The 27,580-nt window shown below is 42.4% G+C and overlaps 1 protein-coding gene across 1 annotated transcript; it reads right to left on the bottom strand.

Moving 5' to 3' along the window:
* On the bottom strand, window positions 1–26,746 carry lmo7b (LIM domain 7b). The gene is made up of 30 exons (XM_070970181.1): window positions 26,730–26,746; window positions 26,506–26,582; window positions 23,222–23,292; window positions 22,574–22,643; window positions 21,263–21,369; window positions 20,283–20,313; window positions 17,372–17,485; window positions 17,124–17,289; window positions 16,438–16,591; window positions 13,205–13,264; window positions 12,280–12,448; window positions 11,775–11,911; window positions 11,381–11,564; window positions 10,554–11,168; window positions 8,653–9,003; window positions 7,181–7,295; window positions 6,215–6,376; window positions 5,895–6,070; window positions 5,397–5,460; window positions 3,911–3,936; window positions 3,708–3,815; window positions 3,507–3,593; window positions 2,968–3,146; window positions 2,721–2,765; window positions 2,445–2,497; window positions 2,197–2,368; window positions 1,907–2,089; window positions 1,693–1,801; window positions 421–523; window positions 1–216 (listed from the first exon to the last, which is right to left on the bottom strand). Exons 2-30 carry the CDS (start codon window positions 26,572–26,574, stop codon window positions 194–196), a joined length of 3,903 nt encoding a protein of 1,300 aa, XP_070826282.1. The 5' UTR covers window positions 26,575–26,582; window positions 26,730–26,746; the 3' UTR covers window positions 1–193.
* Between the last annotated feature and the right edge of the window lie 834 nt (window positions 26,747–27,580).

The following is a 27,580-nucleotide window of genomic DNA, read 5'->3' as shown; positions in this document are numbered from 1 at the left end:
GATTAAAAAAAAAAACAGCCATTAGAGTGTACTCCGTTTTTCCATCGCACCATAGAGTTTACAGTTTTACCAGCAATTAATGTTTCTCTCAGAAGTCACAGCTTGGCTGCATGGACGATGTTTCCACTGAGTTCTTTCAGATTTATCCAGCAGTGATTCAGCTGCTTACTCTATAATCTGTAAGGCATGTTGGTCACATGGAGGGGGCACCAGTGGCTGAAAAGTTCATAAACATTATTAATAACAGAGTCAGATTTGCTTTTCACAGCAAGCAAGCAGACCCATAAAAGAGCAGTTGTATTGATTCAGAAAGACTCAAAAACAACAATCTGGGAAGGGTGGTGGCAAGAGGTGCAGAAACTGAGGTGTGATATGTTTCAGAGAAAATCAGTCGAGGTCATCGTCTCGGCCAATACTCACACTTGAGTTGGAAATAGCAGGGCTCACAGTATGGCTTCCCATTTCGGATTCGAACCTGGACTCCGAGCTCAGTTCCTCCGAGATGTCGGTAGCAGCCCACACACTGAGAGGAGGAGAAGGACGCGAGAACGGACTAAGAAATACAGTCGACCTGTAATGTGGGCCTTTTCTGTGTAAATTACTTCACCAGATTGTCTGCCACCCAAGCACAGAACAACTAGGCTTTGTCGGTGCACAAAAACAATATATATACACTCAGTGCTATGTGCATCTGTGGCTCATATGCAGTGGAGAGTTGCAAAAGCCATCAACTTTTACATCTACATGTTAAATAACCAAGGTCAATTAAATCTGGGGGTCTTCTTCAAGTGAGATTTTCACAATAAGCATCTAAAAGCAAAGCAGGACAGTGTGCTGGACTCTTCCACTCAACCCATCATATGCAGAAAAATAGAGACCAGGGGAGAAATAGCACATGGGACTACCACACTAGACACAACCACCAGGCCAGATGCCTCACGCAGACTGGTTAGGAAAGAAAGGTGGCAGAAATGCTGCTGCTGGCAGGTGCCTGTAAAGCTGATATGATTCTAATATACAGATATGAGACTCCCGCTGACCTCACTAAAGGTACGGTCACATTAGTCTTCAATCTGATGAAATGCTCCCAGAACAAGCCACAAAAAGGGCTCTCATTGCCACTAGTGTTATGCAGTTAAAGCACACGGGGCAGAACGATCGTGGGTTTATGCAGTCAAGTTTCCGTCCAAATGTACCACAAATCTTGAACGCATCTCAAGAAAATTCGGCAAAAGACACGCAAATTACCGCATGCATAACGGTTGGTTGATTGAGATAAACAGCTGGTGGCGCTAACTCTCCCGTTGGGTTGCCATTGAACCATGAGATTTTTTTTATTGATGTGACCATTTGTTTTCGGTCAACAGACGAGGTTTTCGTCTGCTGCCATTTTTCATCTCTTAACTGGAGTGGAAGCTTGAGTGACGAGACACTTGCTTCATGTATATCGATATGTAAACTTTTCCACCTTAGCCAAGCGTAAAAATCTTGTATTTTGGACTTTTATTTGAAATTTATGCCATTTCCACTTTTTTTTGTGCATAAAACATGTGGAAGGAAAAACCCTTTATGAGAGAGAAGCTGCATGTTTTTCTTTGAACACAAACACCTTCCATAGACGTAAATGAGAGTAATTATAATAATTCACAGGGATTGAAGCTACTGTGACCGCACCTTAACCCGGTCTCTCACCTGGAAACAGGCGAGGTGGAAGCAGAGACTAAGGGCCTCTATGACCATGGCTGCCCCACTACCCAGGGCACGCTCACACACACAGCAAGTCCTCCTGCCACTGACCATCCTGGGGCAGCACATGTTAACAGTGTGAGGCCAAAACATATGATAAGAAAATGACACACTACAACATGCACAAGAGAAGCAGGTTGCAGCGGCATGAATTACATACCTGCCGTGAAGAGAGGGGTCCATGGATGCATTTCTCTGGGATAGCATTGCTCCAGTGCTGTAGCGGGAGGAGGAGTTCCTGCTCGGAACATAGTAACCTGCAGCAGCTGAGTGTGGGCGAGGGTAACTGAATGAAGAAAGTGGGGACTGACGCAAATTATCCAGATTGTCCAGAGACTCGAACCTGCAGTTCAGGAAACAGTGGTAAGACGGTAAAAGGGGGGAGGAAATATAACAAAACAGCTGTCTAGGAGCACTGGATCCCACTTGGTACGAATCCTGTACACCCACCTCTTCAAGGGAGCCCCAACATAGATGGGTTCCTTGTAAAAGCTGCTGCTGCGCTGACGGATCCAGCTGTTGTCGGTCAGGAGCTGAGTCCTTTTCTTCATCTCCTCCAAAATCTGCTGTCTATCTTGCTCAACCTTAGACACAGACTGTCCTTTTCTTTTCCTCTCATCACCTGGACAAATCAAAGTTTGAGCTCAGTACATCACCACAACAGGGGGGACTATTATGAGACAGAGGGGTCAACTAACCTCTCATCTGTTTATGGGGACCTCCTAATGCTGGGGTAGACAAGGACTTTGCCCTGCAGGAGGAAAAACAGCCATTATTCCAAAAAATGACTCTAATGAGAATACCCACCTAACAAAAACAGCAAATCATCTTGCTTCATACTAGTCAACGTTTGCAGACAAGTATACAGCAGTATACTGCCCCGAGCTAAATATTAACAGCTACTTTACAGGACTAGGCCCAAGTCATGCCGAGTGTTTGAAAATAAGGGGAAACTGAACTGGTCTTGTTCTGACCTGTGTGCAGGAGACAGCTGAGCAAAGCCACAGGAGTCCTCAGGCCTGAGGTGCAGCATGAAGGCCATGCAGGCAAAGCACAAGCAGGAAGCACAGCAGCAGTGTAAGAAAAGATTGTTTCAGGCAAAAGAATGTTCAGAAAAATGAACCTGGCTCTTAACAATAAGCACAACGATTGCACAAACATAACTGTTACGCTCACCAAGGACGAAAAAGTGACAATGTCGGTGACAAAGACTTTACTCACCAGGCTGGTTCGGCACGCTTGTCATTTTGCACTCCCTGGGCATTACTTGGAGGTTTTGACCTCGCTTCTTTCTGCTCATCTCTGTCAGGTCTCTGCTCTTCTTCTCTGGTTTTCATTCCAGTCACATGGAGCAGGGCGCTGGCGACGCTCTCGCCGCCATTGGCTGTCTCATAGGTGTTCTGCTTCAAACAGATGAAAAGAAAATAAATTGTAAGCAGTGAAATTTCCTGTCACAGTAATCACAGAGGTGTCAGAGCGGCTGATTAAAAACACAAACTCCTACTTTAACTGGCCTGATATCATTTCACTGTAGAGGAAAACATGAAATCTAAGGCTCTTGATTAGTTACATTCTGTGGATGACGGAACAAGTACTGTCATCGGGGGCACTGCATTAATGCACATACATGAGGTACACTTTGGAGAGCTCTTCTTCTATGGTGCATTTACAGAGGAAAATCTGATACAATTATCATTTTATGATCACTCAGTTTTAACTGAAAATGCCTGGAAAAGGCTCCAGGGACCACACATCATTACCCCAGACTTCTTGAACTCCCCTCTTGCATCTTGTTGTGCCCTCTGCCACTCTGCCTGCAGCCTCTCCTGATCCCGCTGGTACTGCTCCTGAAAAACACACACACAGACGCACACACACACTTTAAACTTCATGAAGATGAACAAGCAGACAAGAGCCTCTTTGGTGCTGTGTAGTTCTGCGCTGGAGAATCGAGTCGTCACCTGTAGGAGGCGCTCCTGTTCTTCCTGCCACTTCTCCTGACGCCTTCGATCCTCCTCGTGGTCCCACATCCAGCTGGATGAGGAGGGGCTGAGGGATGGCACCTGGAGCTGGTGATGCACAAACATGGTCACAGTGCAGCACACAAGCAGACGCAGAAACTGATGTTTGAACATGCAACCTAGTTGAACAGGCGGTAACTTACATCGGATATTGCAGATTCTGAACCTCCTGTGTGAGAAACGAACAGGTCAGCAAAGAGAAGCCCACACTGTAGCTTAAGATGATCAGGTTGTGTGTAATATCATCCAGGCCACACATACACCACACAAAGGCTGGGGACACATTAGAAGACTCTGAATCCAAAGCAAAAATGCTCTGGATCCCACAATTCATGGTCTTTTCATCAAACCTGCATTTTGTCTTCATGTGGGTCTCTGCCTGGTTTCACAGCAGATAACAGACAAAACACCACACATTTTACTTTGTTTATCCTTCTGACCTCTGACAAATCCCATGCAGCCAGAGCTGAAGGCTTGAAAGCCACCATGAACTATAAAACATCAGGTGGCTAAATTGTCTGTGAAGATGAGAGTAGTTAAGATTAAATCTGCAGACCTCTTTGCCAGCCAGCAGCATGTATGTAAATCAGCACACTGATCTGATCTGCTAATGTATCCCCAGCCTAAATACACTGCAAGGCAATACTCAGAGAGAGACAGTAGAGTAAAGAGCTGAAGCGTGCCATAGTAAATTCAAAAAAAGGGCGAATCACACGCTGCACAAATCTGCTTAGTTCATGTGTTGATGATGCTGCACAACAACTGATTTTAGACTGCTAGCATGTAGGATCAGGGTACAGTTTAAAAAAAAAAAAAAAAAAACACCTCACACAGTGCAAACATTTACCACACAAGTAAACCCATGAGCTGAATCCTGCAGATCCTGAAGAGGGCAGCCATTGCAGTGGGACACACATCAGAGTCATTAACAACCATAAAGGAGAGTGTTTCAAATCAGTCAATGTGCGAAAGAGTGAGAAAGTTACCAGGCAGAAATGACATTCGGTTGACAGAGAGAACATTGAATACTGTATGTCAGCAAAAGAAGCATGGGCTGCACACCAGGCGGTCTATTAGAGATACGATCGCTGCGGTCAGCTCTGGGGTCACTGTAAGCACCGTTTGCACCCCAGTCTGCAAAACACATGAATGGCTTTCTGACTGATGAATTTTAGCTAGCTAAACTGCTTTAATTAAAACACTGTTAAATAGATTAATGTTATTATGGTGGCACTAAAGTAAAAGTTCCCATCTAGTCAGCACCATATGGTTGCTTTTAATTACTGTAGCAGCCCCTTCTTAAATCCTTAAAACAAACAAACAAACAAACAAACAAACAAACAAACCCAGAGATAATGGACAATTTTAACAATTAACCAAGCCAAGCCAAGCACCAAAGCACCAGGCACCGAAGCTGCTACAAAAGATGCCTAAGTTCACACTGGAATTTTACCTTTCTGCCTGAAAAATTCTGTTCTCCTTTTCTGATTTTTCCTAGTAACTTTACCATAATCTACATGAGGAGGAAGGATGGATAAGATGAGAAACGACATGAGTATATAGGCGACAGTATCTGAGGAGCTTATCACGAAACGTTACTGCCAATACAGACTATATGCCTGTTATTACCTTTACTTCTGGCTGTCCTTTGGTTGTCAGCAAGCTCTCCATGCATGACTTTACCTTGTACAACCTGGGCAGGTGAGAGGACACCAAGATTCACCTGATGAGCACCACTAATTAAGCGGCACTATCAGAACAGCTTTGTGCATCCATTTTTGAAATGAAGCGGTAACCGTCTACAGCCCCGATTCCAAAACAAGTTGGAACACTGTGGAAAACGTAAACAAACTGTTTACAGCTGACAGTTTTAGGAAGTTGAGGATGATCATACCCAGTCATGATACTATCACCTGTTCCCAATACAACTATCCCAGTCTTTTGATGCTCCTGTGTGCTGGGATCAAATTCACAATAAGCAGAAAAATTAATGAAGTTGATGAGTTAAAACATTAAATATAATGTCTACACATCGAAATCGATGAGCAAGTTTGCCCATTCTGTTTAATGCTTCACACAGCGTCCCAATGCTTTTTTTTGGAATCGGGGCTGTAAAACATTGCTCACATCGTCCACCTGCCCGTTGAATTTGGACACTTTCCTGACTGTGGTTTCTGAAGAGGCACCACTGTTGGCATGGTGACTGGGGCAACCTATCAGAACAGGTGCTGCAGCAGTCAGATTGAGGGTCACCCTGCTCTGGCATGGCGTGTTGTGATGAGTCCCCTCACTGGTGCTCCAATCTAATGAAAACAACCAGCCATCAAAACGATGGCCACACAGTAACATTTGTGACCCACTGGTTAGAAGTTAGAGGTTAAATTATCACAAATCATGTCAGGAGGTGGTAAAAGGCGTTAACGGCCTTTTTTGGCTCATTATCTCACCCTTGTTGCCATAGCGCCGAATGTCCATGGTCAGACTGCCGGTTTGCAGGGAAGATGTCATTTTATCCTTCCACTGGGTGTAGTTCATGTGTGCCACTGCAACTCCATTAACAGCTACAATCTCATCGTCCACACACAGCTGGCAAAGCTCCGCTGGACTGCCTGAGCAGGGAGGGACAGGCGTCGGGAAAATGAAGCGAGATAAGAACGAGGACAGCAAAACATGAAGCATTACATGTGATTTGTTTAGCACAAACGAAGAAACGAGCTGCAGCGTGTGGAGGGTGACGTTGCTGTTGAAAAGTAGGCCAGTAAGCCAAAACGACACAGCGGCGAGTAAGTGACACCTCCTCTCACATCTCATCAAATATTCATGGTTGAGTTTTAAATCACTGGTTACATTTTGGAGTTTAATGCGTGTACAGTAAACACAGACAAAGGAAACACTGAAACTTAACATCCCTGAGAACATTTCACTGTTCATACATGCCACTATTAGAAATCTCTTTGAGTTATCACAATCTGTAAAAGACCCTTTTTAGCATAAAAAAGTCACTTTTTTGCTCATTTCCAGCTGCATGAGAAGCTGCTTTGTCTCAACCCTCAACAAATTGCCTCAGTAACATCATTTGTGTGTGTGTGTGTGTGTGTGTGTGTGTGTGTGTGCGTGTGTGTTTCGGCAGTGACAATTTGTCAATGCTCTGTCTGCGCTGAGCCCTGTCAGTGTCTTGAATTACTGCTCTGTTTCTATGAGTGGGATGTTGAAACAAATTTCCTCTTGGAGAAGAAAGAAAAAAACAGTAAGAGCACAATGTAGCATCGCCATCACTGTCACTAAAATGTCCTTGTTTCACAATACGAAGGTTCACAGCAAAGGCTTTATTCTCTTTGTCAGTCTAACAGTAAATGTGATGCTGGTGAGCCAAAATTTCAGCAATCAAGAGTTAAAAGTAGTGAAAGTCTTACCAGGTTCAATGAATTTGACTCTCGCCCCGGTGGAGTCCCAGTGAGTCTGGAAACCAAAGTCTGGTCTACTGTTGGGTTTAAGAGTAAGGCTCACTCTCATGTCACTGTGAGCCCCCTGAAGCACACAAACAAAGGTGACACCCTGTGATCCAATGTCCCTCGCTTCCTGGTGGAAACTAGACACGTACGTGGCCTCTTACACAGATATAGTAAGGGATACACTGACCCGGATCAGTTTATTATGTGCAATGGGGTGCAATCATCACAGCAGCCCTGCAACAAATGCCATCTTTGTGAAGTTTAGAACGAGCAGGTTTTGTTTCGTTGTCAGAAATGTTGATTCAATGCCATGTTCATGTTGGTGGTTTTGGTGATTCAGCATTATATTTACCAAAATAAGGATGGCAGAATATTGAAAACACCTAATACATACCATCAAAAACTGGATATTATCAGCTCCAATAAGCTGGTAAACTCAGCATATATGGAAATATTAGGACACACACACACACACACACACACACACACACACACACACACACACACACACACACACACACACACACACACACACACACACACACACACACACACACACACACACACACACACACACATTCTCTGCTGATTAAATTAACTACATTGGGCTTCAGTTGAAGTTGGTCACAGCTATGCTGGGAGTTACATGGGGTCATGCAGCAAGAGCAACGTTACATGAGTTGCCTCAGCCGAGCAGGTGTCAGAAAACGAACAGGACAGTGAGGGAAATGTCAATAAACCTTTTTCGCAGCAGACATTTGGACATGTCATGGCAGGAAAAGTGCAGGTGAAACATGACAGCCAGCCAGCTCGCGCAACACCAGCACCCTGGAAACTGGCTCACCTACATCAAATATAATCGTTTTTAAAGGTATCAGTTACACCTGTGTTTTTCCTGCTGCTACAAGACAAAACGTCTGCAGTGAAAAAGGTCAATCAAACAGTCGTGAGAGGTCTGATTAGTCCAGACAAGTGAAAACACCTGTGTGGGTGAAGGAAGGCCCTGTAAGAACAGAAACATTTTCTTTATGTCTGCTAACCAGTCTATGCTCCAAGCTTTACTTGCTATTAATGTTTTGGTCTACACATAATGAGTAAGCTATTTCGACAAGAGCAATCATTAATTAGCACTTGTTAGAAAAATCTAGCAGATATTGATTGGTGTCAGATTACTGTTCAAAGTAAAACGGGCTATAATTACACTGAAAAGCGATGATTTTTCCATCACTTTGCCTGTGCTCCTCTAATCTCACTGCTCATTCAGTTCTTCTATTGTTCAACTGGCAGTGACCAGCACGAAACTGATTTGAAAATCCCTGATTAGTCATTATAAATACTAGATTCAAACATTCCAAGTTTCAAAGATGTTTTACAAGTACATCTTTGTATTCACATTGTACAAATGCGGTGTGCTGAAAGATAATACGACATACCTTTGGGTGGTCAGTGCTGGCATTAGATGGGAGAGTCGAGCCTTTGTTGTAGTTAGCCTGTGGGTTTGAATAAGGTTGTGGGAGCGGCTGGGTGTGGGTGGAGGGCTGAAGGTGATAGCCATTGGTCTGATGGGAGGTCTGGCTGGAAAGGGTGGTGCCTTTCACCACCTCCTCTGTCTGTTCTGTACCATTCAGCTTTGCCTGCTGACCTTTCTTCTTCTGTCTCACTGAAGCCTGGTACTGACCCTTCAGATAGCCGGTCGCAGTCTGTCGATTGAGCGAAGATTCGGTGGATGGAGAAAGAGCTTCCTCTTTCTCATTATTCAACAGCAGACCCTGGTTGTTGTCTACCTGGAGATGGACAAAGACAAGATGTATCTGTACTGTCCTCCTGGGCACGTTTGATTGCATCATTTATTCTGCAGCACTGAAATGTGACTGACTGGACAGAATGTCTGCAAACAACAGAAAATAAAATCATTGTCATTCAGAATATGAAAACATTCTGAATTTGATACGGGTCATGCAAACAGCATATTGTGGTTGGATTTGCCGAAAAGGGCTGAGTATTTTCCAGTTAAGACTTGTGGGATACACTGATATTATTCAGGATTTAGGAGCATTCTTTGGTCATGTATACAACACATTCAGTATGTGTCAACTGGGGTTGATAAATATTGACTTTTAGACATGAAAAATGTGGGTTTTAGGAAATGTGCAAATATCGCAACACCACCCTATTCAAGAAGGTGGTTGATTGAATGAAAGAGGAAAGCTGAGTTTGTTACTCAGAGTATGCAAAGCTGCTGATAAACAGGAATATTAGTGGAATATTTGTTTTCATGAGCCACATAAACAGCTTAGTAGAAATATTGTCTTTTTCAAAATAAGGGCAAAAATCTGAATATTGTGTGCACATAAACGTTGTCTGCTGTGCAGCAGCAATTCTATAATTAATGAGGAGGATGCTCCAAGAAAACAAAGGTAACACAAGCTCACTTACATATAGTATACACATATATATACTGACCCACCCCCACACACACCCAGCCACCCGCCCACAGGAAATGCTCTCATTACATTAACTACTTGGAGCATATTTGGCTGACTGAACAAGCCCATATGCACCCTCCTGAGCACTAAACTCCCATTAAGCCTGAATTATAACTGTCCAGACTGCGTAAAATAAAATCAGCAGGTGGCAAATCCTGCGCTTCCCAAACACCAGGGAATATTTTCAGTTTTCACTGTAGAGACATAGATTTATCTATCAACTGCTTATCTCTCTCCTGCCACCATATCCATCACCATAACTCAGCAGCATTGAGAGTTTCTTGATTCCAAAATTGGGACACATTTGGAGATGAAACAGGATGTAAAACCTGAATGAATTATGGGGAAGCGCTGCTGAAAAGAGACGTTGTTAATATAAAATCCATTAGACAGAGTGGTCTCCTTTTAAATGAGGGTTTGAGAGGGATAGTAGTTCACAAAATGGTTGATAGTACTGGTTAAATGTTTTATTTTTTGTTATTTTTTTTTTTTAAAGAAAATGAACAGAAATGTTCATTTTCAAATCAAGACACTGTTGCCCAAAAACCATTAAAAACACCCCAAAAAGCCACATCAGTGGAGGTTTTCTTTGTCATGATGACCATGAACACTGTTGTTCATTTGAGTTGATCACGCTTATGTCCCGCTGATGTAAATACTTGTTAGCAATCCAAGTGTGTATTAATCCACGGCTGAACTAACAACATTAACAAAAAAGGTAGAATAACACCAGACTTATTCTTTAAGTTAATACCATGACAGGAAACGCTGTAAACAGCAAATTTCTTCCACTTCATGAAGAAACAATTTAGAGCAACAGTGCAAGCTGTGATAACTAATGAACTCACGTTGAACAATCTCGGCAGTGAAGACACCCTGGACTGCTTGGTCCCAAAGGGTCTGGCTGTGATTGCAGAAGAGAGACGTGATGAACCCTCTGACCTCCGGTAACCACGAGGAAGGCTGGCTGAGCCAGACCACGACCCAGTTCTGGACAAGTACTTGTAGACGCCTGCAGCCTGCTGACCTCTGCCTTTCTCCACAGCTGGTTCCCATGATGTCTTCTGGTTCTCTTCCCTGGACTTGTGGTTCTGGTGGTCCTGTGGGGTTTCAACTCCTGCCTGATTAACCGCATCAGGGCAAAAAGCTGAAACTTTTGGATCAGCGCAGAATGGAAGCTCCTTGTGAGTCCATGTAGTTGCACTAGGATCCCTCATGCTGCTAGACTTTGTGGTCTTGTTTGGCTGTATAGTCGTGATCAAAGTGGAGATTTGGTTTGTGAAAACATTTTCTTCCTGGGCCAGTTCAGATGTGCCCTGGGCTTTGACTTGGGTCTGGGAGCTGAAGGGGCAGTCCAGAGAAGGTGTGATAACTCCTGCTCCATCTGAAGCCAAGGAGGCAAAGTGGGTCTCTCCTCCTAAGATGTTCCCGTCAGAGGCAGGCATGGTTCCAACTGTGGACCCCTGAGAAAACATAAGTCAACACTAATCCAGGTGGAAAATGGAACTTTTATTCTATATATACACTATAAACCCTGCTTTGCACAACTGCACCTGTATCTTCTGAAGAACCTTTTCTGTTTCCTATCATGCAGGCAGTTCCAGCACAAGTATACTCAAGTAAACAGACAGGGACGTTCACTCAGGTAAAGGAGGTGAAACAGAACACATCTTACCTGAGTGTGCACTGAGATATGGGGGCTAAGTGGAGCCGTGGGGCTGAAAGGTGCCTCAGTGGCGTAGCTACGAGCCAGCAGTGCTCGAGTATGTGGCCGCAGATCAGAGCTGGATGATTTTGATGGAGGAGAGGTGGAGTAAGGACGGGGGGCAGGGTTGTGCCTGCGTGGTGACTGCTGGTCTCTGGGGAATAGGCATGTAAGGGAAGAGGAGCCGATGTAATAAAGACAGCAGAAAAGAAGGGGGTGGGATGTTGGGTCATATTACATGAGTTCACTCATACTCAACAGTTATGAAGCTAGGCCAGCAGCTTTTCATACAAGCTTTAAATTCTTGGAAGCAACAGGATTGGGAAGTTTAAGATTTTCCATTACATTTGTAGTAGGAGTGTACCTCTTTAGCAGTCCGCCGCCTTCTTTCCTTTCGACAGCCCCATTGATCATTTGTTTAATGACATGCTCTCGGTCTTGTGACTTCCTGCGGACGTCAGACTTTGTGCTCCTGCGACGGTTCTTCCACTTTGTCAAATCCTGACACAACACATAATCCAATAACACGGTAGTTAAATGCACAGACGCAACAATGTAATATCATTACCAATATTTTATTGGTATAATATACCAATATTCATTACCAACACTTTGACTAATTTCACTCTAGAAAACCACCTTTTGTTGAGACTGAAAGGTATCTCTTTAGTAACTGACAAAATCAGACAGATTTGCTGTGACCAAATTCACATGAGTCCATTCAGCAGCTGCTCTGGAGCTTCCAATCATATCTCTCAATCCTCCTCTTCTGAAGAACATGTGAAGCTTTTGAGCAGATCCCACTAACAGCTGCTTAATGGACCCTGTAGTGAGATTATTTTGTGAACAACACACTTTTCTAGACTCACCTCCTGCCACTGAGCCTCACTGTCCTTGGCAGCAACGCTACACTTGCGTTTGTTTTCTTGATTCCATTCTCGTGCCACGCCAGCGTCCTGGTCCACGTCATAAATGACGTGTCCATCAGGAACTTTCCGCACAGGGTATACCATCGGGATGTCACTCAGTGATTTGCTCCTGGTTCGGACAGACAAAGAGACAAGATGCGGAAATAAATAATTGATACACAGAGCAAACAGAGATGGCCTTTAAAACACTGTAGTTGCTTCAAAGTGTCACTTAAGAGCCCCATGCAGCCGAGCAAGCATGATGAATAGTATGCCAACTTACACCAACAACTCTTTGTATGTACGCTTGATGCCAGCTCTTTTCTCTCAAACGCACAAACAGTACATAACGCTGCCATATTATTAGCAGTTGCAACACGGCACATTCTGCATCCAAACAACAGAATCCTTAGCGAAGTGCGAGCAGGAGAGTAGCATGCGTGTCAAGTAATGCAGCAGAACAAATGGCAACAGATGCTGCTGTCTGGGAAACACAACAGCCATGACTTGTAACAAGAAATAGTACTGCTGTGGGCAACTGAGGATGTCAGATGTGACATTCAAATAACTTACAGCAGCATTTAGCGGGTGGTATATCAAAACTGTGACATAATTTGATGGGAGGAACCAAGACTGTGATTACAAACAATCCTGTAGTTTGTCATAAATTCTACTGTCAAGCCTCTGCCTGGAAAATTAATAATGGGCGGTACACCAAGTGCTCCATCTTTATGGAAAGGCAAATGACATTCACAGCATAATCTCCTCTGTAGGTAGGCTGAATACAGACAAAAGCACATCAACATGAAGCAGCAAAAAAAAGCAGTGACGGTGAGAGCGGCCTCGGATACCTTTGCTCCACACAGGCCAAAACTTCAGGACTTACCAAATCCAGCCAGGATTGACCTGAACTGGTCTCTCAGGTCTGACCTGGATTTGAAATGCTCTACAGAACCAAGGAAACAGACAGGAGGACTGATGAACGCCACATGCAACTAAATATAAAAAGGCACCTCGTTTAAAAGTAACAGCTATGTTGAGGCATTGCATATATGACTGAGAAAAAAAACAAAAAAAACAATGTTATTTGACAGATACTTCAGTACTTCAGTACTGCAGCCCCCCCCCCCACACACACAGACACACACACACACACAAAATAAATAAATAAATAAATAAATACATAAATAAAATGTAAGACAGATCCTACCAGCTCATGTTTTAAATTATGACCTAGATGGGAGATGGGTGTATTTAATGGGTGTGTTTAATGCACAAATGCACATGCTGCAAAATATTTTAGGCAGTTTATTGTCCACCTATGACACACTTTATTTTAACAGACCAAAGCCATATTCACACAGAAAGAAGTGTGGAAATCATTTGCACTGGAACAAAAGGTGTTAGAAATAGCATGGTTCTGTCATGGCTATCAAAGTATGACACAAGGCCTGAGTCATCTGTTTTACCATTATGAACTAATGAGTCACTCAGCATGATGCTGTTAAAAGGTCCTCACATCATCATCAGCACTATAAAAGAGGTGCCAGAGTAAATGCCAGATAATTCAACAAGGACCAACAGTACAGATTCAAAGCACTTTTAATTTTCCTGTCAACTTCATAAAACATCCATTTGAAAAACTGAGCAAGATTTGCATATCTTTACCAAATTATGCAACTTCCTGGTGGATTAGAGATTTGCAAATGCAAAAGGTGCACTTCGTACATGACGAGATAACAAACAGGATAGTGTGTTAGAGCTTGTGTCAACAGTCTTTCAGTAGTTTGTGTGTTTGAGAGTTTGTGTGTGCCTCAGGCGTGGCTCTTCAGGACCAGAGCGGAGGCTTGAAGAGAGTTTTCTTAGAGATGCTTTTGGCGCTCTCCAGGTGCGGCAGAGAGGTTTTGTACAGTGGCAGATGTCACGAGCCAGGAAATGATGTCAAAGCCAAGCTCTTCCTCAGAAGCACCCAAAGCTTTATGGCTACAGTGAAAGAAAAGGAATAGGAGATGCATGAAATGAGCATGATTTACTATAAAATAAATATCAGAGAAAGGAGGAGAAATAGCTTAAAAATTTGCAAGATGTCGGGTTCAGCAGTTATGTAAACTAAACTAGTGCTAGCTATTTCCCTGTGCCTAGCAAATGGGGACTTAGTTTGCTGCTGTAGTTAAGCTTAATTTATAAACTACTGTCTAACGCTATAGCCAAAAACAGTAATCAACAGATGATTCGCATGCCATCATGTCACACTGCAGGTTATTTTAGCAACACACAAGGTCTCATGTTAGATTTCACCAAAGGAGGTACAGTAAGTCAGGGTCCAGCCTGACAGCCATGCAACATTTTTTGCTGTTTAAGCTTGTTTGTTTAAGATTATTTTCTGTTTAAGCAATGCATCAAAAGCTCTGCACATTAATCACACAGCAAAACCGCACTGTCAGCTTTGCCTTGCATTCGTTTTGAGTCAGTCTTAAAAGCCTCTTGACACTTGCACTATCAGCGCAGCCTCGCATCACAGAGCAGTAACAACAGACCTTAAGACTTGCATTTTACGATACCAGGGTCTTCTCTGCGAGCCAAGATGGATCGTGCGCACGCGGACCTCCTCTTCAGGTGTCCAATATCGCGGTAAGAAGCGGTCATAGTCGGGGTTGGTAGATGTCTGATGAAGGGTCTGCTGCACTCGCCGGAAATATAAGTCATCTAGAACAGGGTCTGCCTCAGTGTCATCATCTTCGGAGTCTTCCTCGCACAGCGCTTGCAGAAAAAACTCTTCATCAAAGGCACACTCAGGAGACACAGTGAGGTGGGGTTGAGGAGAGAAAGGGGCATCTTCAATGCTGCAGCAAAGAGTGGTACACTCATGTCTAAGTTTATTCTCAGCTGATGGTGATGATCACAGAGACATCACTTTGGTTGAGTTAACGGTTACACCAAGTATCTCAGAAATCACCTGATGGCACAAAGCTGCTCCAAAATGTTAAAAGGCAGACTGATGATTAATGCATGGAGGCAAATTCACTGTTTTTAGAGGTTAAGGGTAATACAGTGCTTTTCCTTTTCCAAGAGTAATAACAGAGGCAAGCAGAGCACAGACAGACAGACAGACAGACAGACAGACAGACACACAGACACACAGACACACAGACACACACACACACACACACACACACACACACACACACACACACACACACACACACACACACCTGCCAAAACCTTGACCTGCCTCATCAAATACTGTATATTGTCATCTATACGTCTCCAGCCAAACTGACCCTCCAGGTGATTTGCCACTAAGACTAGTTCTCACCCTGACAGTTCTCAGGGCCATGTTGACATGGTGACTAGCAGCTGACTGGATAAAGTCAATGGCATGATGAAATTTACTAGTATTTCTAGTTTGATTCAGATTTCATAATGACTTCTGGGGCCAAATCACAACAAAAAGGCACTTTAAAAAGGAACTTGACAGCAAAAATGAGCACTTTTCAGACATCACTCAGCAACTCAGAATTACATTCAAAGTACGTTGTCAATCTAGACTAGCGGGAAAGAAATAACAACAGATTTTTATGGCTTAAATACCATAAAAATCTGAAAATAAGTTCCATTTCATGTGTGTAATGTCAAAGTGACTTTGTCGACTTGTGACAGCTGTGTTCACAAACACAGGCATTTCCACACTAAGTTCATTGATTTGCACTTTGAGTGAAGTAAGAAAGTAAAGGAATTTCATAAGAGACGCCAAACTGTCTGAAAACAGATTAGTCCTCAACCAACTTGAAGACAATGAAATTTACTTCAAAACGAGATTCAACCTAGAACCATCCATGTCATACTAATCACAGATATTACTGATCCCAGTTATCTCACCACATCAAGAGGAAAGATGTGTCCACAATACTGTATGTTACTGTTGTTATTCAACCAACTGAACTCAGGAAAAAAAAAAGATCTTTTCAAAGGTATATTCAAGTTGTTCATTTACATTTCTGTACAAATACAAGTAAAACAGGAAGGCAAATGTTCCATTGACTGAGTCATTTACCAGCTATGGATGAGTGAGTTAGTAGCAGTGAGTGAACTCTGTACAGCGGGACATGTTTGCAGTACCTGGCAAGTGGACTCGTGGAGCCCCTTCCATTCTCCTCCAGTCCTTGTTTCCTCCGTAGGAGAGGCGGTGGGACATAACCTTTGTTTTGTTGGGTCGGGGTCTGTGCGGTCTCCATCCTGAAAACCTGCTCAGCCTCTGCGTCACTTCCACAACCTTGAAACAGAAAACAAAGAAGACAAACATAAGATAAATTCAAAAAAGAAAACAGACAAGAATATGCAACGCTTCAAATGAAAAACAGTCTCAATATCAGAGTATAACAGAAGAACCTTGAGTGGATGACTGAGTCTTCACACAGCCAAGCCTCGAGAGATCATTCTGCCAAGTATTTTACCCTCTCCCATCACACACACACACTTTTATCACCACAGTGTGGAACTTGCCACAATCTATCCCTGACGTGCACTCAGACCGAGCACAGCAGATTGCGGACGAATGACACACTGAGCAGCTTCCTGTATGCTGAACTAATAAAATTAGGCTGATGAAGTATAATAACGTGCTTGCAGATGGAATGGTCACTTCATGAGTTTTTGATAAATACGGTTGTGTTGGCACGTTCTGCTGTGGGCTGACAGCATGTACATCTTCTGTCTAATCTACCTGTGGACAGGAAGCGATGTCTTCCACTCTGGATGAAGTTGCAACAGACGTTTACAGAACAGAAGTTAGACAAATTACTTACCTTCATTGTTTGGGTGCTGAGCTCGGGGGTCCAGAGAGTCAGTGCTGTCCACAGAGTTCTCCATCTTATAGCTCGGTTTCATGTGCAGACTTTCCTCCCTCTCTGGGTACCAGCACTCTCTGTACCCACTGTCTTTCACAATCACATTATTGCCCTCATCTAGACTCTGGATTTAGAAGGCAGGGTTAATGGGGATTAAAAAAATAAAAGGACTATAATTGTGTTAAAACCCTAGAAGAGCAATTTACCTTAGACAAGGCCAATCCTAACAGCCCTTCAAAGGCCTTGAAGTTAAGCTGAGGACCACTGTAGAAGGCGTCTAGATGAGCCTTGCGACCCAACCAGTAGATTGTGATCAGAACCTGAGAATGAGACAGACAGATACAGGGTACACAAATCTGAGTACACACAACTTCCCTCTCTTCGCCTATAAACTGGCATATGTTAGCAATCTGCCTCTTTTTCCTCACTTGCTATACACCATCTATTGTGGTGGCTGAGGAGGAGCAAGTTAAAACTATCTATCCTATAGTTTTTGGGATATTCCAGCCTGGACCAAAGTGGTGGACTGACACTGTCATGTCAATGGTGAATGCTACAGCATGCTAGCATGGCTCAAAAATATGTTAGAAAATGAGTCTGCCAATAAACACAACTAGGGAATTTCTGTTTTCCCTTCCATATGGGCGCGGAGGCTAGACTTTCCCTTCAGCATTAGCCACAAGAGGTACGGCTGAGGCAAGGCGCATGGCCTTTATAAGACAGCTTAAACCACTGGTACTGAATACTGTTGACAGTCAGACACACCTGACAGCCATTAGTAAAGGCAGTGAGTAAAGGTCTGTGAAATAAGTGTCTCCTCTCTGTTTAGTTTTTTATTATTTCAGCAAGCAAAGCGTATTGGACGCGATTTATTTCTCATTTGCCTTGAGGCGAGGGATATTATTTTGACAGACTGCTTCCTCCCTGGCAGAGCAGCAGCCTGTGCTGCGAAGGGAGATCCACAACACTGCATGTCAGACCTTCTCCATCTGTAGCCGAACAAAGTCATCACAGAGCGGTCGGCAGATTGAAAAAGTCCAAGTAAGGTTTAAAGAAAGATTGAATTGGCTACATATTTTACAGCACAAAGCTAGTTAGATGAAAAAGATGAGAATTTTGAGTGGTAATAAATGAACCTGTGTGGATTCCCCATTATGCTCCTTCAGAGTCTGTAGCGGGTACCTTGGCGGTCAATAGAAAGTATTCACTGAATACAGAAATGAGTTCAATGAGTGAGTTCTAGCCGTCAGCATCATCGTAGAGAAAAAACCGAACATACTTTTTGATTTTTTCTTACAAATGATGTACAGAGACCTGCTATAATATGCAGCCTGATTGAGTTGTTGAGGCCAAAATTAGTTATAATTCTCCCTCATTTATACAACCTGAGATTAAACCAGCAGTAAGGTCTTGTTGCCCGTCTTAAACACAGGGACAGGATGTGTTCATTATTCACTAATACTTTGTCAACTACCTCATGTCAGGGAAATCATTACACTACATGCAACAAGGGCACCATAGGTTAATCCTCCTTAATGGTATTTATTTGCCACGTATGGTTTCGCTGAACGATGGATCTAATTCATATTGGTGTTGTGCAAAATGGAATAAATAGAGGTTGGACTTTAAAGAATATCAATAAGACTCCTCTATAATGAACACTGATCAATATCACATAATATTTTGCCGCAGCAACAGCAATATTAGCAATTAGGCTGTTTTGTTGTGGTGAAAATGATATAAATACTGTACTTCGCCTCTACACCCCATTTGCCTTAGTGATACAGATGGATGCACATGCACTAAAACAGGCATCAAAAAGGAAATATGATAAGTCTGACCTAGATAATTACCTTATTATTTCCCTCATTCAACCCAGATGAAATCCAAACAGTTTTAAGTAATCACTTATATTTATAGCAGACTGTGATAAAACAATAAAAATGGTTGTTGTAATGGTTATTACATGGTTGAAGATACTCCACTCTCTCCTACTGAACTGTTGAATCACACAAAATCAGACATTGAGACCAAAAAGTACTCCCGTTTTTATGTCTTTTGTCTGATCTACATGGGTTCTTTAATGAGCTGGATCTTCACAATTAAGAACAAAGAATTACATGAGATAAACTTGATGGTATTGGCTGAAAACACCATCAATCAATTTCATCTTTGTCCTATAAATAAGATCAAATGCTGATTTAGTGTAAATTCTGGCATTAGCAGACATTTTTATAGAACATTACTTACATTGAAGCTTACTGCAAACTCATTACCTGCAAAAGTGAAGTGAATCAAGCTTCTAAAACGTCCCTCCAAATAAAGTAATTCTCATTTAATGTGAATGTGATCCTGTTATGTTCAGGGTGCAACAGTACATAAACACTATTCCACATTACATCACTGCTGCATGTAAAAACAGTGAGATATTTGTATATCTAGCTGGAGACCAGCATGAAAACTGTGGTTTTCAATGGAGGTAAATTGACCCTAATTGGTTAATTCAGAGAAAAATGCAAGACTTGTTTCAAAGAAAGAGCGCTCTGACAAACAGCCTCATTACTGAGCCCAAGTTATCAGCTATTGTGTGATTCAAATGAGGCTTCCCAGATAACCAAACAAACTCATGAGCTTCAAAACATGTAAAATGCCTGCAGTGCACACAAGCGTGTACACACACAGTACTCACAGAGCTCACTTATCACAGTAGGGTGAGACGAGTTTACAGGTACAGTTTGAGGCTTAGTCATAAAACCTTTAAGACTTCATTTTGGCACAGACCACCTCAGGTTCCATGCCAGATTATTGGGATGAGACCCAAACTCAATTAGCAAAACAACCCCCTTGACCATTATAACTCTGAGTCTTGATTGGATGTTGGCATCAGTATCGGGAGCTGTGTGCTGCTGTTTCTGGTAACTGGGCTGATAAATGGGATGGTGACTACTGACAATCTCCCATGTAGAGAAGTTCAGTGGAACTGTTAGGAGGTATTTTAGAAGGATAAGTGAAGCAGGACAGAGTTCACTTTTGAAAGGATGGAGGGAGAGAAGAAAGGGAATATGGGATAAACGATATAAGAGAAAGAAATGGGATTGCCATCTTGGCAAAACTTACATTCTTGAGTCTTCTGTTGCTCTCATCTCGTCTAAAACAAAAGACAGAAATAAAGAGTGAAGCCCCTGATGCTGCTTTTTATAGTAGGACAGCACATACATCACTAAAAATGCAATGACTTGTTCTGTAAGCAAGACAGAGAGCTGTTAGGACAGAAAAAAAACCTACAGTGACATCTCATTTGCAACGTTCTACTAATCAGCTACTTATCAGGATTCATAGAGAACAGGCCATCAACTTGTATAAAGCAGCAGCTTGTCAGGCAAAGCTCATACCTTTATTAATGCAAAGCAGCTGTGAGACTGCAGCTATAAACCTTTTTCATCATAGGTACGGTAGTTAAATGCCTCAGTGTAAAATGTCCTCAGCAGTCAATGCAAACCAGATAAAGGAAGGAAATTTCTAAAAGGTATGAGTGTATTTATGGGTGAAATGGAAGTCACCGCTATATTGGCATTTAATATGCTGTCTTCATGCTATCTTCACTTAGAGACAATTTTGACAAGGGAGCACAGAGGACAGATAGAGAGCTTCATCACATGGTGCAACAACAATCATGTAAAATGCCATCACTATCATTTTATCCCATGAGACATTTTTATGAGATTTTGCCACAAGTGGAATGAATTCTTCCGTTATGGCCAAAAACGTTTGATTAGTCAAAATGTAATCAGCTCATCTCTGAGTCTGAGTGGACGTTTGCGCCAAATTTGAAGAATTTCCAGAGACTTCGTGTTCACAAGGAGGGGACAGACGGACAACCTGAGGACATAACGTCTAGGCCATGGCTGCTTCCAGTGTGGGGACATAAAACCGTATCTCAGACATGATGAACGGACACTTCAGTGTATTTGTTTGTGAGCTGAGCTTCAAATCTAAAGGTGGGTTCTTCCTTAGGAGCCGCAAGCACCTGCAGCTTCTGGACAGCTGAACACAGTCTTAACATGACATGACACTGCTCCTTAAGGACACTACTGTACCTGAGTGTCGCACGAGTGGACAGGTCCTGCAGGTCTCCTGGATGAAACAACTGTGACACATTCAGTCCCAGTTTCCCACAGGCTTTCAGGAACACACTCACATTATCCTGGAGATTCAAGTAGCAGAGACAGGTGAACGAGACCATTTGAAAAATAAGAGCATGAAGAAATCTGGTACGGAATCAGAGGAGGGTGATGATGATGATTGATGATGATGATGACTGGGTCAATTGTCTGGCTCTGTTAGCGGCTAGCTAGGCAGCAGCAGTCAAAAATCAGTGGTTAAAGATGACAGCATCATTTGACGTAGTTGTACTTTGTCTTTTTGGAAATGTAGGCTCTGTCATGTAGACGGGGAGGGTTAGTCAGATAATGCTTTGGCATTCTCTACTGGCAAACAGACAAACTGCAGGAAGTGTGTCTTAATACACAGAATACATGCACTGTTTCCAGTTTTAAAGTTTTATTGCACATAATGTCTCAAATTGCAATGCAAAGATGACATTTTTACCAAAAATAAAAGGAAGCTAAATGTTTACTATAATTAATCATCCCTGTCAACTTAAGGGGGTTAAAGTTCTACAAACAACTTATTTATTTTACTCAAACTGCTTGAGGAGTAGAAAATCAATACAGGCACCTGTGATGCTTTGGAAAACCTCAGCAGTAATCTTAAGCATATTTGATTTGTGGGTAATAGGTTACAACATGCAAAACCACCAGTATGGTCCTCTAGGCTGTCTGCTGATTCTCCGCTGCATCTGCATCTCACACCCCACCATCACCACCATCACTCCAGCATCCACTGTTTGGTTCTGTTTATTTATTGGCCCCTGATGGGAGACTGCAATTGCTCTTTCCCTGCCCTTGCTTTGGGCAGTTTTGGCAATTATACTTGTGTGAAGCCATTGAAACACAGCCTGAAGCCAAAATAAAAATCTGCATTTGCATTTGCATCTATGCCCGATGGAAAAAATACATTTCAAGTTATACATTCAGTGTTGTCACGCTGAAATACAGTTTCAGGATCATTCAAGCTGCGGCAACACAGTCTCTCTGTGTCTTTAACAGGAAACCACACAATGTGTCTAACTTCCTGGCTAGCAGGTGCTTTCTTCTGTACTTTCATATACCCAATAAACACACATTTTACAGGCTTTATTCACATTCAGCAAACGACAGAACAATTGTCTAAAGGACTTAAATATTTACAGAACACTTCAACATTGATCGACACAAGAGTTAAGAAAACACCGCTTGCACCGTACACGCACGCACGCACGCACGCACATAGAGCTGTAAAACACTCACCAGGCCAGCGATCGGAGTTGAGAGCCTGTTTACTCTCTTAATGATTCCAGGTTTCAACTGGTTGATCAAGCTACGAGTGAAAACAGAAAAATCATCAGCTTTCATATTTCCATCTTTATGCTGCACAGCTACCTTAATACTCTGTTGTACATCAATAATCCTGACCTTGAAAGAAACTATATTAAAGAGAGAGATGCAACAAAAGGTTCACTTGCTTATAAAACAGCTTGACTGCATCTCAGACAAAGAAACAAGAGGTTTTAGGCTTCTGGGCCAAGCTACTAGTCTAGATTTGTTGCCCAAATTCTTCTCATTTGTTGGTTTTATTGTTCTTTTGTAGCTACAAGCTGATGTTATAAAAGTCAGCGGTTATTTGGAGTGTGCCTTTAAAGAAAATGGCTGCTTAGACTCCACAGAAAATGCTGCAGAACAGAGAGTTGGTGTAGAAAACAAGCCTTATGAGATGAGTCTGTATTAAATGTAATCTAAAGATGGTGGCTGCTGCTGAAGCTAAGCTTGCAAATTAGCTTGACTACACTCTAACCACAGCTTTGCACAGGAACCAAGCTTGAATTTAATTGTCTGAGATTAAAGCGGGACTTCATAAAAGTCCCACAACATATCCCAAGTTTGAGCATCATTACTCACTCGCAAAGCAGGACTCCGTTCTCTAAGGCAGCACGGAAGTCGTTGCAACCAAACGACTTTCCAGTCACTTCCTGAGAAGAAAGAAGTTTAGAATTTGCCACCATTAGCATATGTGTGTTCAAAGTTTTTTTTTTTTTTTTTTTTGGAGATTTACGTTTTCCAGTTTCCCAAGTGTGCTGCTTTACTGTATACTCACTGGAGGTCCAACACAGTCTCCAACAGCTGAACCTTAAAAGCACTTTCCCACACAGAAAACTGATACTCTGCAACGGGACCTGCCCACAACTACATTTTCAGACTGTTCATTACCTCAAACTTGCATTTATGTGTTGCTGCATATACATTGTATTCTAACTAGTGTGGGCTGCAATTTCTAAGTAGGATGCTTGAGTATTGTGATGACGCATTCCAGTGGATGGTCTGTAAATGCAAACCGCCAACTGAGAGACACAATTCACATTAATGCCATGCCATGTCTAGAGCCTGTCCTGTGTTAGGTTTTATTTTTCAAGTAACAGTAACAAGTAACGACAAATAATTGATAAACAATGCTGCATTTCAAACTCTGTCCACCAGAGAGCGCTGACAAGTTTCATAACAATATAAAATATAATAATAAAAAAAAGGGGAACGTTATGTAAAATGTAGTTCTCAAACTCAAATCTTGAGTCTCAAAAATCCAGTGCTAGTATTGAAATATGTCATACAGGCTCCAGTGTATCCCCAGTAGCTTCACAATTAAGAACAAACGAAATGCGGCATCTGAACTGTAGAAAAGAAAACAATGAAAATCAGGTTTAAACCAACACAGTATGTAAATTGCAGCATGGCTGATGAAAGTATTTTAATAAAACTGTCTGGTTCAAATGCTAAAAAAAAAAGAGCTGGACCATTATGCACTCCCAGTAAAAGACACTAAGCTGTTCAGTGGCTATGGCAAAAATTAGGAAAACAAGGTCCTGGTTGAAGTTAATTAGAATGATGCTTCAGTCCACACTGTGAGTGTTTCCCTTTTTCATTGTTTTCAACAGTAAAACAAAGCGAGATACATTGAGTGCACTGGAGGCTAGTAAGACTTCGCCGAAACAACATATACAAATAATCATCTCGTATCTACAGGGTAAAACAATGGGTCATAAAAATGTGTGTGGACAAGCATTTCCACCAAAAAAAAATTGAAAGTATCTTTCAGTCAGATGAAGAATACAGCAAAACCTGAATGATTCTGCACAGCAGAAACAAGCACAAGGCAGGGAGGGGGGTTCGTAATGAGGACATAAAAATGAGGGCTATTAAGGTTCGGCTCCATAACTAACAGAGGGCCCCAAAAGGCTATTCTTCTCACTAATTAGTCCCCCCAGGAATCCACAATCACAATTCATTTTTGGTAGAACTGGGCACCGAGCATGGAGAGGATGCATCTCAGTGGAATCAAACTGAGTAGAGCCAATGCAGCACAATCGTGGTCAAGATATGGTCTGTTCTACAGCACCAAAACTTCAACTCCTCATCTCAAATAAGCAACCGCCCCTACGAAACCGCAGATTCATGTTCAAAAGTGTGACGTGCATGTTCCTCTAGAGAGCTTCATTTGTCAAAGAAAGTTTCCCAAATCCAAATCAAATCAAACAAGGCAATTATCTCAGCTATAGGCATCAGTGCTGAATCTGCGAGACCCAGCTCTAGCCAGCTCAATCATATCAAATTTAAAACTGCAACGATTAGTCGACTAACCCACCAATCTGCAGCTGCATATGTTGATAATCCAGTCATATTTTTTTTTTACTTTTGCAAGTTCTGGCTTCTCAGGTGTGAAGATATGAAGCTTTTCTGCATCACACATGATAGTAACTGAATATCTTTGAATTCTGGGACTGTTGGTCAGATAAAACAAGACATTTAAAAAGATGTCATCTTGGCCACTGAATATACAAACACCATTTTTGGGATTTTGGGGATCTTTTATGGGCAACATAAACAATGAACACGTTAATCAATAATGGAAATAATCATTAGGTGCATCCCGAGCTAAATTAAAGGGAAAGCTGTGCTACATTCAAGAGCTATCTTTCTCCTGTTAAAGAGATAATGGACATTGTTCTAAAACAGAACACCTGCTTTAAAACGGAGCTGCGCCTTTTCACAAATAGCTAAAAAAGAAACGGCACAGAGCAAGCATTTACAGGCAATTTCTGCTGCTAATGATAAACAGCAACAATTTCTGGACACTTGAAATATGGAAGCTTATCTACAATCTGTAACACTGGACATCAGTGCCAACACATTCCCAATGCTGTTTGGCACAAGGAAGCGTTTTTGACACCATTTACTATTTCTTTAAAAGCAGCATGGCTTGCTTCCGCCCGTCTAACACACATACCCACACAGTCACACAGACACACACACCCTCTTGCTGTTCATCCATCCTTTCATCAGTGCAGGAAAGTAGACGGGAAAAATTGGCATGGGCTTATACTGCCAGCAGAGCTCTGAACAGAGTTCCCATAATGATCCATTCAGACACAATTGACATTAATGGCCCCATTTCGAGTTGGTCAACACTCAGTGCCCACAGTATACAAGTTGTTTTTAATGGTTATGATTTCAGGATTACAACTTCTACAATGTTTGGACGGGAGCAGCCGATAACAGAAAAAAATGCATTGCTTGAAAACCACATCCTCCACAGCCTGTGCATGGCGAGGTCTGCCTACACCGTGTGCCTATCAAGTTAACCACAGTGTGCGCAAAGAGCTCAAACTGACTCATCAAAACAAGCCATGTGAGCACATCTAAGCCATCCAGACCCAGTGCATCACATCTCAGTGGACAGGCGGAGCAAACATCATAGTGTAAAACATGCTGGTGCATATTTCCAGCGTCCTTTCTTTTAAACTAATTATCTGCCTTCCTCCCTTCCTTCCATGTGCATTTCCCTCAGACGCTCTGAGTTCTGCAGTCAAATCATTTTTATCTGCACAGCCACATAGGGCTCCCTGTGTCTGGAGGCCAACTCTCACCGGTTTCTTATCGACGTGCATTTTGCATTTGAACTCAAAGATAAGTCTATAAAGGTGCCTCACTTTAGGTTTATGAGTGTTCTGAGCATCAGCTGTTTCTACTGAGGCAAAGTCTTAATGGTACAAACAATGGGCTTGTGGTCTTTCATGGCTGGACTGACTAATACAAAACAGCTCCATTAAACTGCCCAAATCTGCACAGCGGCTCACACAGGAAAACCTCTCTACGGCACATAAAGAAAGAAATGAAAGTGGCGCGTGTACCTCAATCCAGCGCTGAGCCTCGATGAACGCGTCTGCACAGCTGACACTGGTCTGCTGGCGCCACTCCATCTTTAATCCTGTGAACACGCAAGAGGCTCAGATCTAATGAAAGAGCAAAAGAGGCCACACTTTGTTAAATTAATTACGGAGCACGGAAGCCGCCACAAACAAGCTTTTCAAATAAGTTCAACTCAACAAACATGAGAGAAAGATTGTTCAGTCACCTGCTGTGCGTCGCTGCTCACCGGGGAAAGTTCTGCGCTAATTGACGTCCAGTTTATCAGAGGACACTCCTCAGCTCTGCCGCCGACCGTCCATCACTGACGGGTTCTGCCTATTGGGTAAAGGGCAGGGGAAGGTGTCCGCCCACCTCCACACTGCAAGCAAAACTTTCTTAGTTGAAGTGAACTCGACTGATGTGCAGAGTGACATCGACCCTCTGGTGGCCTGCTGGAGCATGACACTGTGAGGCGCACGGAGCAGCCTGCGCGCAGGGCCGCAGCCAGGCGCCACGCGACAAGAGACGGTTATTCAAGCTCCTTCTAACACAGAGGCAAGTTTAGAGTGAGCTACACCAGCCGAGGAAATGCGTTAAAAAAGGGCTGGAATAAAAGCCTGTTCAAGTAGAAATATATGAATACAAATTGAGACACAATTCAGTTAAAATAGCCCAAACTAGTAGATCACTAATACAGCTGAGTATGAGTTAATGGTTTGATATTTTTTATTTAGTTATGCATTTTCTGCAGAATTCATTTCACAATGTGGTCTGTGTGATGTTTCAAAGACTTGTTTAGGAATAAAATTCTGGCAGAGAAATGCTAAATCCTTTATGTATTTGAGTTAGTTTGTGAGTAAGATGGTAACTAACATACTTGGCTATAAAGTAAGCATATGATCCCATACGTTACTGTAAGATCCCACAAGATCTAATCCCATTTTTAAAAATCATTTTAATTTGACTACCCTGAAATTGCTAAAGCCTCAACATGAGCAGCTTTAGTCCACATGCGACTTAAAACCTAAGAAGCCTTTTTGATTTTTTTGTGACTTCTGCATCTTAGATACAGTAATA

This window comes from Chaetodon trifascialis, chromosome 1 (genome assembly GCF_039877785.1).
Source record: "Chaetodon trifascialis isolate fChaTrf1 chromosome 1, fChaTrf1.hap1, whole genome shotgun sequence".
In the NCBI taxonomy this organism is placed as follows: Eukaryota; Metazoa; Chordata; class Actinopteri; order Chaetodontiformes; family Chaetodontidae; genus Chaetodon; species Chaetodon trifascialis.
The sequence above is the reverse complement of the archived record's forward strand: the minus strand, read 5'-3'. Positions and strand labels throughout refer to the sequence as shown.

Coding starts and splice junctions, on each gene's coding strand:
- lmo7b (XM_070970181.1), bottom strand. CDS start 26,574: ATGGAGTGGCGCCAGCAGACCAGTGTCAGCTGTGCAGACGCGTTCATC. Junction 3,147..3,506: donor GGGAGTTCAAGAAGTCTGGG/GTAATGATGTGT, acceptor TGTTTGAAGCAG/AACACCTATGAGACAGCCAA. Junction 2,090..2,196: donor GTTGGGGCTCCCTTGAAGAG/GTGGGTGTACAG, acceptor CCTGAACTGCAG/GTTCGAGTCTCTGGACAATC.